The sequence below is a fragment of the Jaculus jaculus genome, chromosome 3 (assembly GCF_020740685.1).
Source record: "Jaculus jaculus isolate mJacJac1 chromosome 3, mJacJac1.mat.Y.cur, whole genome shotgun sequence".
Classification (NCBI taxonomy): domain Eukaryota; kingdom Metazoa; phylum Chordata; class Mammalia; order Rodentia; family Dipodidae; genus Jaculus; species Jaculus jaculus.
In genome coordinates this window covers 63,444,757-63,457,226 of record NC_059104.1, presented here as the reverse complement: position 1 = coordinate 63,457,226, position 12,470 = coordinate 63,444,757, and the positions used below count along the sequence as shown (strand labels likewise).

General features: G+C 35.2%; 1 protein-coding gene across 4 annotated transcripts in view; it reads left to right on the top strand.

Annotated features, from left to right (window-relative positions):
- The window catches only part of Ccdc122 (coiled-coil domain containing 122), a 35,739-nt gene that overhangs the window by 16,600 nt on the left and 6,669 nt on the right, over positions 1-12,470 (top strand). For 3 of the 4 annotated variants that reach the window (XM_045145766.1, XM_045145765.1, XM_045145764.1), the window contains exons 3-4: positions 1,421-1,819; positions 2,978-3,094. In XM_045145766.1, the coding sequence (XP_045001701.1) occupies positions 1,421-1,819; positions 2,978-3,094 (516 nt within the window). The remainder of the gene's footprint in view (positions 1-1,420; positions 1,820-2,977; positions 3,095-12,470) is intronic. The other variant, XM_045145767.1, reaches the window with a different exon arrangement.

The following is a 12,470-nucleotide window of genomic DNA, read 5'->3' as shown; positions in this document are numbered from 1 at the left end:
GAATTCAATGACTTCATATTTTCCTGTTTAAGAAAATTTGAAGTATTTTTCTCTAAAAACCATTTTAGAAACAAGCACCTCAACCCCCAATCATTTCTGCAAACCATCCGAAATCAGTGGAACCATCTAGCAACACCTAACTGCTCTTATCCATGTGGATTCCCTAGACAGCACCTTAATACCTAGTTGTTGTGTGTTACTGAAGTGTTGTAGTTCTGACAATAGGTAGCTAATAAAAAAAGGAAATAAATAGCTGAAATAGATAGGCAATAGATAGCTGATAGAAGAGGAAATAGGTTAGGAGGGCAGAAGACAGTCTTATTTTTTTGAAATGATGAAGTTGAGATATATAGTGGCATCAAGAGCCACTTATATTCTGTGAACAATCAACAGATACATTGGTCAAGATGTGCATAGGGATGTGAATCCCTGAGGGGTATATAAAGAGAAGAGGAAATTATACTAACTGTGCAATGAGGAAGCCTTATATTTGAAGGGATTTTTGAGATTGAGAAGAAATTCCCAGAGATAACTAAGGAAAACCAGAGAAAAATGGTAGCATGAAAACTAGGTTTTAACAAGGAAGCATCAGTTGGCAATGCCTAAGCCCCAGGGAGGCAAAGTAGCTATCTATATACTCATTTTGTAAATGAAAAAATTTAAGTTTGGTTGGAGTAATTAAGCTTGTTATTCATGATTATACAAACTGGTAAATAGCACTAAGACTAGACCTCATCTTCTGGCTTAACTCAAAGCATTCTCATTTTTAATCATATGATCTTTTGACTGTATATTTCTGATAACCATAAATATATTGTTAAAATTATTATCTTTTACACAAGATTTTTTTTTCTTTTTATTTATTTTTTTAAAAATTTTTATTAACATTTTCCATGATTATAAAATATATCCCATGGTAATTCCCTCCCTCCCCACCCCCACACTTTCCCGTTTGAAATTCCATTCTCAATCATATTACCTCCCCATTACAAACATTGTAATTACATATATACAATATCAACCTATTAAGTATCCTCCTCCCTTCCTTTCTCCACCCTTTATGTCTCCTTTTCAACTTACTGGCCTCTGCTACTAAGTATTTTCATTCTCACGCAGAAGCCCAGTCATCTGTAGCTAGGATCCCCATATGAGAGAGAACATGTTACACAAGATTTTAAAATGATAGAATTTTAAAATTTAGAATTAAATATATATTAAAATGTAAAAAATATATAACATTGGAACCCCTCTGAGAGTCCAAAATAATTGTGTACTATTATTTCTATCATGAATCAATTTTTCTATCTGATAAGTATATATATTATGTGAGTGATTTTTCTATAGGAAATATGGATCAAAATAATGATTAATGTCATGCTGAATACCATGATTATAATGATAATGTTAAAACATATTTCAGAATGAGCTTCATGGACTTGAAAAAGAGAGAGCAACTATTGGTGCGGAAACTAAAGAAACAGAGAGGAAAATTTATCAACAAGATGCTGCCATAGAGAATTCTAAACTCCAGTGTAGACTGCTGGAAGCTCAAATTAAGACCCTGTACACAGAGACTGTAAAGCTTAAATTTGATACAGAAACAGCCCAAGAAGAATTTGAGGAGCAAATGACAAGACACAATGCATATTATGAAAAAATAAAAGCACATAAAGATAGCTTAGGGGAGATAGAAAGCAAATGGTCATTTATGACTGAACTCCATGAAAAACAAGATCTCATAAAAAAACTAAAGAAAATGAAAGAAGAGCTTACACATGATCTCCAAAATCCACAAGGGAACCACATAACACAACTACAGGTTTGAATTACTAATTATTAAAACTTTTTTTTATTATTTTTGTAAGTAGATCAAGTAAATAACAAGTTATAGCTAGTCAAAAACCACTAGCTGTTCTACATTCAGAAACTATTTTCACAATTAAAAAATAAATTAAGCTGGGTATAATGGAGCATGCCTTTAAGTCCAGCACTCAGGAGGCAGAGGTAGGAGGATTGCCAAGAGTTCCAGGCCACCTTGAGAGAACACAGTGAATTCCGGGTCAGCCTGGGCTAGAGTGAAACCCCACCTCAAAAAAACCAACCAACTAAATCAAACAACTTGAGTAAGTAGGGCCTGGAGAGATGGATCATAGATTAAAGGCAATTGCTTGCAAAGAGTGCAGGCTGGGGTTCAATCCCTTAGCACCTAGGTGAAGCCAGATACTAAGTGGCACATTCATCTGTACTCCCACTCTGCCAACTAGAATGGAAGATGGAATCAACTAGTGTGGCTAGTTCCTTTACAATCTTACAGTTCAGTACATTTGCAGCATCAAGACTCCCTATATCAAAGAAAGGGAAGCACAGATGCCCAATGTTGTCCTTTGACCTCCACATGTGTGCTGTGGCACATGTGCCCATACACACATACACAAATGCATTAAAAAAAAACTTGAGTATGTGAGGTAGGCAACAACTATATAGATCCTATGCAGATTTATAAAAATATATAATCAAATAAAATCACAGTGCTTAATCCATTTGTTGGAAGTATAATTCATAAAAATATTGAGGTTCTAGATTTTATGACAATAATTCCAGACCATATCAATTTAATATGTTTAATGGTGTTATAAACAATCTGAATTAATTAATAGGCATCTTTAAGCACCTTAAGCATCTTTGTATTTCTGTTCTTCAAAGACTACCGAGAAGTTAAAAATATTAATTCCATTATTGTTAGGCAGTTGGCCCCATTATTATGTCTCCTTTTCACTTGATTTTAGTATGCAAGGTTGGTTTATTTGAATACAAGTTCTCTGTCCTCTATACATGTAGAGGTAATATTATAGTCTTACTTTTCAAAATTATGTCTTGATTTGGCTAGTTGTTTTTAAATTCTAGAAGCACTGAAAATCTTAGCTTTATATTGACTATTTGCTTTTATGTATATAATTTAAATTTTATAAACATACAGGAGGACATTTCAAAGCTAAAGAATAATATTATAACTGTAAAAGAATCTATTGTTGAAAAAACTTATTTTCTTGAAGAAGAGAAAAAAACACATGAAAAGTTACGAAAAGAAATAGAGGTGAGTTTTATTTATACTTAAATATTTTATGAAAGTACTTTTTAAGCCTATGCTATATATTCATACTTCCATAGTTGATTCTGGATTTTCAAAATTAAAAACAAATAAATAATAGATATTTAGAGTCACCCCTCAGTGATATGTTCAAAGATGTGAAGTATTTAAATAGAGCACATATTCTCATTTAAATCTGGTCTATGTCAGGTGTAGTGTACCTTTGTAATTCTAGAATTTAGGAAGCAGAGACAGGAAAATCAAGAGTTTCAGGCCAGCGTGGGTTATATAGCAATACTCTGTCGAAAAACGTAGTTTAGAATTCTCTGGAATTCTTCAGGTCTCATTTCATTACCCACTTGATACTTAATTAATAACTAAAGAACAGTTGCTGGACACTCAAGAAGGATGGATGTTTTAGGCATCAGATAACTATTCCTAGACATCTGACCCCTCAAATTGAGTCAAGGACGATAGAAAATACTGCTACTCAAAACCTCTTTGATTTTATATTTGCAGAGTCAAGTTAAAAACAAAACCAACAACAAATATACAAGCAGAAAGTGAGGATGGTGCGGTGACTCTTGCCTGTAATCTCAGCATTTGGCAAGAGAATTGCTATAAGATCCAGGCTAGCCTGGACTATACAGTAAGTTCCAGGAAAGCTTGGGCTACAGAGTGAGACCCTGCCTCAAGAAAAAATAACAAAAAAATTAAAGTGAAATTGGTTTCTTAAAGCATTGAGATACTACCCTAAACTTCTGTCATGGTTGTTTAGATAAACAGAGAAAAAATAGGAAATTTCCTGTTAATGGAAAAATAAAATAATTTAAACTTTTAATACATTAATTTGTAAAATAGGAAGTATATTTTAATTTATATGCAATTAATTTGACTTAACAGAAAACTATTTATGAATTTAAAGATAAAATCTTTTGTTTTCATATGTTTTCAGTAAGAAATACCATGATTTCATCATATAGTTTATTAAAAACTAATATCAATTAGTTTTTTGTTTATACTTTTGATACTTTTATATATCAATTTATTAAAGTGATATAAATAATAAGATAGTATATAGATGGTATAAAAACAGAAAAAGATGTTAATTTTAAGACTCCTTCCTGATCTTTATTACTTCCAAGTAACAGTTGAAGTACAGATTTTCTTGACAGCCTCCATTGACCTTCATGGGAGGGGTAAGGGCTTCTTGCTACTGTAGGCCAGGAGTGGAATTATTGGCTGGCCTCTAGGACTCTGCTGATAGCCCTTGTCCTGGATTAGGAAGGGTCCCTTACTCTTCCACACATAGCCTCCATTAACACTAGACATTGCCTTGTTTCCATTGGATATGGACAAAAGTTACTACTTTACTGGGTTTCCTATGACTTTACTGCAAGGAGAGGAATTATTTGTCAATTGATGAAGATAAACATTGAGCAGATCCACCTGGGCTACACATACACCAAAAGATGTGGTTTATTACTGCTCAGAAAGGATTAAAAGTCATTATTCCCCAATTAGCCCTCTGATACTACCTTAGCAGATAGATTAGAGAGCTTCAGTACTGCTATCAATGACAAAAGCTTAGACTTTTCAGTGGTTTTTTTCTGGTGTGAGTAGTGGAGAGGTCATTTGTTCTATGCTATTTGTCTTGGGTAGAGGAATAACTGCCTGAAATTTTTCTGTCTTGTGAGGCTGCCATTTTCTTCATTATTTGGCAAGAGAGAGCAGACTTTCCTTGTGACCCTACCCTTACCTGTATTTATTAACACTTCTAGATTGCTATCTTCGCTATAATCCTTCTGTTATATAGGGGAAGGGAAATTTGTGTCATTACTTGGGGTCATGAATTCCTTAGCCATATTGCTTTGTTCTCTCCCAACTTTTCAGTACTTTCAGATGTTACTTTCAAATTTGATGTTTATATTTCTTAGTTGTGCTTATTAGGAAGAATAGTGTTACAATTACCTTTTGTCACTAGGGCAGACATCTAGCCAGAAGCAGAATATGGAAGGAAAGTGTTGATTTTAGGCTTATAGATTCCAGGGGAAGTACAAACAGTTGAGTAGGAAGCTGTCTTACCACATCTTCAGTTTAATCCACTATCCATAGCTAATGATGAAAGTCTTTGGATTGTCGATTACACCCCTCTAGCTTGGTTGTGCAGTCCAGGGAAAATTCCAGGGTGTATGTGTGTGGTGGGGGCCCTCAGAATAAGCTAAAGAACAGGATGCTCTTTAGAAATCTTCCTTTGGCCACCTTCTTGCAAATGAATTTGTATTCTTACTTATTTGAGCCTTCCGTGGGTGGATTTTAACTTCAGTCATCTTTTCCATTGTCTCAATGCAAAGCAATGGGCCAACCCTTAATGGTAGTAATGGACTTAAAAATTGTAGCTTAAGCAACCTAAAACCAGTCTCTGTGCCAGTAGCTTCAAATTTGTATCAATTTTTTCCCATGATAAACCATATCTTTTATATTTTTCTGTTCCATACCTTCTGCTTCCAAGTGTACTAGTCCGTTACTTTTTTTTTTATGCAAAGGCGAGGAGCTTTATTTTGGGCTTAAGCTTGGACTCTTTTTTTTTAATTTAATTTATTTATTTATTTATTTAATTTTTATTAACATTTTCCATGGTTATAAAAAAAATCCCATGGTAATACCCTCCCTCCCCCACCCACACTTTCCCCTTTGAAATTCCATTCTCCATCATATTACCATTACCTCCCCATCTCAATCATTGTACTTACGTATATACAATAACAACCTATTAAGTACCATCCTCCCTTCCTTTCTCTTCCTAGTCCATTACTTTTGATTTCAACCTTGACCAAATTTTAAAGGCATGGGCATAAAATTTCAGTCAACCTGTATGCCAGCAGCCCAGTTGCAACAAAGTTCTCTTTTTCCCCTGTGAAAGTTCATAAACCAAGCCTTCTCAGTCCTCAATTCTCTCTGCATTTAGAATTTCCAAACCCTCACCAGAATAGCCTATCTAGCTCAGCTTACAGTGTTATGAGGCTTCTTGAGTCCAAAGTACCTCCAGTAAATATTTTCCAAAGACCAAAAAACACATGGTTAGATTTGGCACAGCAACAACCCCCCTTTTCAGTACCAATTTTCCTGTCTCAGTTACCTTTCATCACTGGGACAGACATCCAATCAGAAGCAGCTTATAGGAGAAAGGGGCTTATTTCAGGCTTACAGATTCCAAGGGAAACAGCATCAGTGATGGGGGAAGCTGGCTCACTTTAGCACCCACAGCAGAGGAAACAGCTGATCGCAGCAGCAAGCAACAAAACAGCAATAGCTCAAAAATTGCTTTCTACACCTACTAGGGCTGGATTCGAAGATCCACCCCCCAGTGAAACCTCCTCCAGCAAGCTGCTGTAAACTTAAGTAGGAAGTTTAATCTTAATCAAAAATTTCTGAGTCGGGCTGGAGAGATTGCTTAGTGGTTAAGGTGCTTGCCTGTGAAGCCTAAGGACCCATCTTTGACTCTCCATGTCCCATGTAAGCCAGACACAAAAGGTGACACAAGCATGTGAAATTGCATATGCATACAAGGTGTCACAAGTGTTTGGAGTTTGATCACAGTGGCTGGAGGCCTTTATGGGCCCCTCTCTCTTTCTCATACACACACTCATTAAAAAATTACAAAAATATGCCAAATGCCTGAGTCGTAGTGACTAGAGGATCTGGCTCACCCATTTTTCTCTCTATCAAATCAATAAATAAGATGTAAAAAGGGGGGGTCATAAAGATAGCTTAGCAGCAGTTAAGGCACTTGCCTGTGAAGCCTAAGGACCCAACTTTAATTCCCCAGTATAGACATAAGCCAGATACACAAGGTGTACATGCATCTGGAGTTTGTTTTTAGTGGCTAGAGGCCTGGGTGTGCTATTCTCTCTCTCTCTCTCTCTCTCTCTCTCTCTCTCTCTCTCTCTCTCTCTTTCTCTCTCTCTCATAAATAAAATAAAATAAAAACTAAAAAAAAAAAAAATGCCTGTGTCTATGGGGCCATGCCTTCAAACCACCACAAATAGGGATAGGAAGAACTCTCCATTTTGACAGAACTATAGTCTAAGTCTAAGTTGGGGCTATGGAGATGCCTCAGATGATAATGGTGCTTGCTTGCAAAGCTTGTCTGCCCAGTTTTTATTTAATTTTTATGAGAGAGAGAATTGACAAGCCAGGACCACCAGCCACTTTAACTGAACTCCAGAGTTGTGTGCCACATCTGACTTATGTGGGAGTTGGAGAATGCCACATCATAGGCAAGCACCTTAACCACTAAGCCATCTCTCCAGCCCATTTATTTTTTATATTTGTTTCTTTATTTATTTTAGAAAGAGAGCCTGCCCAGTTTTAATTCCATAGCCACCAATGTAAAGCTAGATGGGCACTTCTTTGGAGGGACAAGAGATCCTGGTGTGCCCATGTATACACATACCATACACATGCACACATACATGCACATGAACATATGCATACATGCAAATAAATAAAATTTTACATTGGTATTTCAAAGAATAAATTGTCCTGATAGTGGCCACCAATGATAGGTTGTGAAGAATCATAATTTTCATCTTTAATGTTCTCATCATATATTTCTTGCCATGAAATATAGTAACTTTCGAGCTTCCATTATGATGTCTCTATTAAGATCCTTTGTTTTACTTGTAGTTCTGTTACTTTTAATATATTTTAAAGTAGTTGTGAATTTGATCACAATATTTTATAACAAATATTTAAATAAAGATCCTTCATGATAATTATAAACTCAAGGACTAATACAGTCAGTCACATTAATGTCTTGACAGTATTTTTTCAGCAGTTTCAAGTACTGCTTGCTAGGAATTGATCATTGATATAAGTAAACTTATCAAAACAATGATTTTTTTTGGTTTTATCTTCAGGAAGCTTACAATATTTTAAAGATTGTTTGCTTTTTGATATTTTCTTTCACATATATATTACATTTTGATTATATGCACCCTATGTCATCCACTCTTACACACCTAGTTCCACTGGAAACTTTAATATATGAATATAATATTAATGGATTGCATTTCCATTGGGTTATCCTCCTTTATACCCTCTTCCCCACTTCTATTCCACTAACCCTCCCCCCCCCAATGTGGGTATCAGTATTCACTGTGGGATCATGAATGCACCAGTCTATCCTATGGGAAGGACAATTCCTCACAATTCACTTTCCTGCCCTTTGACTCTTAAATTCTTTCTCCTCCATTGTCTTCAATGATCCTTGAGCCTTGGAGGGTATGTTGGAAATCTTTAGTGCTGATTTCTTGGCAGCTTCTGGCCAGTGTAATAAATATGATTCATTTCATGTGAGGTACTCAGTTTTCTCTTCTTATCATTTTGATGGATTTTTGGTCTTTTTGGTATTTGCTGCCATCTGTAACCAAGAATGAGAGCAGCATGGATCAAAGGGGATATATATGTGTGTGTGCGTGGGGGGGGGGATGGTGGGTGTAGAAGGGGGTGGGCTTTGATAGACATAACCTCTCCATTTAGGCAAAGAACAATGGATGCTTCCCTGTAAGGTCTTTGACCTTCAAAGTCATAGGCTTTTGACATGGTTCATGGTTCTCAGTACCACACATGAATTCCATCCCACTGAGTGGGTCTTATGTCGTGTCAGAGAGCAATTGATTACCCACATAACTTAGGTACCACTATTGCACTGTTGAGTTACCCCTTTTCTTCCCATCACTTACCACTGGCTATATCACTAAAGAGAATAACTCTAAATCTTCCAGCAACCATTTATTATAACTAGCTCCTCAGGGATAGGAGTGGCCTCATAAGCCTCTCTGCTGTAAAGAACAGACTGTTAACTGGCCCCATCATGTGCAGGTAACCTCAGCTGTTATGAGTTCATGAGTGTAATTGCCTTGTCATTTCAGGAAAACATAGTTTCACAAAAGTTCTCCCTGTCCTCAAGCTTTTATATTAATTCTGTCCTTGCTTTTGTGATGTTCTCTGAGCCCTGGGTGTGTGTATGGTGTGTGTATGGGGGGAGGATAGGTAAGTCCTGTTTTGGGCTAAGCACACATTAGAAACTTACTTTCAGCACTATGACCAGTTTTGGATCGCTACACTAACACAACCAATTTTTTAAGAAGGAATAATGCAAATACCAATAGATTTTTTTCCCTTTGGGGAGTAGGGTCAGGGCAGAGAGCTTGGTGGTGGTGGTGGTGGGGGCTGGGACCAGGGGTCCAAGAAGGTAGGTGGGAGCAGGGACTGGGGGAGAGGCTGGGCAGAGTCCCTGATCAGAAGATTTTTTTATTACTTATTTCTCCTAAGTATTTTTTTTTCCTTCCTGTCCTTTCTGAATATCTTTAGCCATGGCCTTGGGGCAGTTGAAATGTCATTTTCATTTTTGTTTGAAGTATAATATTCTTTGTTCTAATCCCTGATACTTTCAAACACTTGTGCATTGCATATTTTCATTTTTACATTACTATTGCTTTTACATTTGGGGCTGAAGAAAGTAGAAAGGGCTTTTGAATTTTTTTTTTTTCTGCTAAATAAATGTTTTTAGTATTTCTAGGCCATACCTGAATTTTAAAATTTTCCCAAATAGTTATCCCCTATGCCTTTCTTTTCATGTGTGTTTCCTGGCTTTATATATTTTAGAAGAAGGGAGCTAAAGATAAGAAAGAATAGTGATAAGCTATGAGTCACTGACAGAAAATAGAGGCAGCATAAATACAAAGCAGACAAGCACAAAGCCTCAAACACAAAGCATTAAGCAATGCTCAGTGATTTTTAGTTCAAAGCATAAAAAGTGTTATTTTCCAAGTCCAAGAAGAAACTAGAATATTTAAGATGTTTTTAGCAAATAATGATTGCTGCAAGCAATATTTTGTGATAACAGACATTGTGTCTTACATTGATGGCTTACTCTTATCTAAATTTTCCACAATCTGTTCTAAAAATTTTAAAGGATAGAGAAAAATTAGTGCACTTCAGAGCCACTACAGGTCACAAACGAAGCATGTTTTACTTGATGGTATACAACATGCATCCACACAACTGACAAATACATTTATTTATTGTTGTCAGCAATAGAAATGATTACAGAGCAAATCCTATGAAAAAGCTCAAAGCAGTAAAAGGAAAAAAGGTGACCTAATGACCAGATAAGAATTATTCAAGGAGATAGCTAGATAACATGATAACAATTTGCTCTATTTTATGAAAAGACCTAAATGTTATTAGGTACTTTTTGAATTCCTGATATCTTCCAAATATATGTATGTATATATGTATGCATGTATGTATGTATGTATGTACGTATGTGTGTATATATGGTATGTCATTTAAGTCTTCATAATCACTTATAGAATTGTATCAATTTAAGTAACATATAGTAGTATACAGAAAAAGTTATGAATCCAGATCTGTTGGATACTTTAAGTCATATTTTTAAATGCTTTAAATTTCTAGAACTATTTTCTCATTAATAAGTATTAAAGTATTATAAGGAAGGTTATAGTTCACTTAAAATCATTTATTATTCTTTCTCATCAGTTTCACCTCTTATTATGGTACACACACACACACACACACACACACACACACACACACACACACATCTCAACAAGCCATGAATAAGAAATTATATAAATGGACCACACATAATTTTGCAACTGACTTATTCAGTAATCTCTCTTGATAAATTTTTCATTTAAGTACATATTGAGTCACCTTATTCTTTTCAACTAGTACAAAATTGCCCACCATATTACCATACTTTAATTTACATCATCATGCTGTAACTTGTGAACATTTAATCAGTTTCCATTTTTTCATTATTAAAAGGGCTATTGGAAAAAGCACCATAGTGCATATACTCTTTGCACCAAGATTTGCAGTATAGTATTATAAAATGAGTTCTAAGCTTTGTATTGCTTAATTCTTTCTCTTAATAATTATAAACATAGCTAACAATATGTTTGAAATAATTTTAAGCTTTTTAAAATAGATTCCCTTCCCTATGATGTTATTTGGGTAAGTATTAAATTTAGTTTAATTAGGAACCTCAGCCTGGGTTATTAATTCTCTTCAAAGCCTTGCCTTTACCTTGAACTGCATTTCCATGGGGAATATAACTCCAAAAAGCATAATCTGGAAACAGTATTTAGAATGTGGATAAATTGAATAGAGATTTCAGAATCTGTCAATTAGAGTACCTATAGTTGTGTTTACTGCCAAATCTTAGTAGTAAAGATGACCTATATTAGTTACTTTTTAACCTCATTGTGACCATGTGCATGGCAGAAACAGTTTAAGGGAGGAAGGATTTATTCTGGCTTATAGTTCAGGAGGTGCAGTCCTTCACACCAGAGTAGTGTTCGTGGCAGCAAAAGTATGCTGCTGGAACTTCTCACATCATGGTTACAGACAGGAAACAGAGAGATGGAGACAAGGCCACTGTATAAACTTTAAAGGCCTGCCTTTAGTGACCTATATCACCAGGTAAGTTCCCTGTCCAAAAGGTTCCATGTCCTCCCAAAACAGTGCCATCAGCTGGGAACTAAGGGCTCAAATACTTAAACCTTTGGAGAACATTTCCCATTCAAACCATAACAACCGTATATAGAACTAAGAACAGAGACAAAAACTACATTAACAAGAAGATCTAAGTCTACCAAGCATATGCTACCTAGTATGCAATAGACTTTCACTAGTTCAGGATGACCCCGCAGTAATTTAGCTGACTGTTAGAACAAAAAAATTAACGCTTTTAGAAAATAAAAATCTAGAGATAACAAAAAATACAGTGTTCAATTAATACTAAGACACTAGTAGATCTGAGAAAAAAATTGCTACTCATAGCAAAGAGTATAGTTAGTATAAAATAAATAAAAGTAACTTGCAAAAATAGGAACAATTTGAATCAAAAGTTGAGACAAAGACTGAAAACAGGTATGTTAAACATTCTAAAAGACAAAAATGGGTATAATAATGGATGTAATGAACTAAGAGAGGAGATTTTAATTAAATAAAAGAACCAAATGTACATTTTGGAATGGAAAAACAAATTGTTGAAATAAAAATCTATATGGAGTAGAAATAATAGCAGGTTAGATACAACAGAAAGAGCAAGGTTTTCCCAATCTAGAAGAAAACCCAAATCATTAGACAAAGCATAACGAGAAAAAAATTTAAAATTCATGAAAATTTATGGAGCTTCAATGATCATGGGACCATATTAAACAATTTGACACAAATGAACTTTTATTCTCAAAAAAGAAAGACAAAAATGGAATCAATAAATATTTGAGGATGTGCTGGAATGATGGCTTAGTGGTTAAGGTGTTTGCCTGCAAAGCCAAAGGAT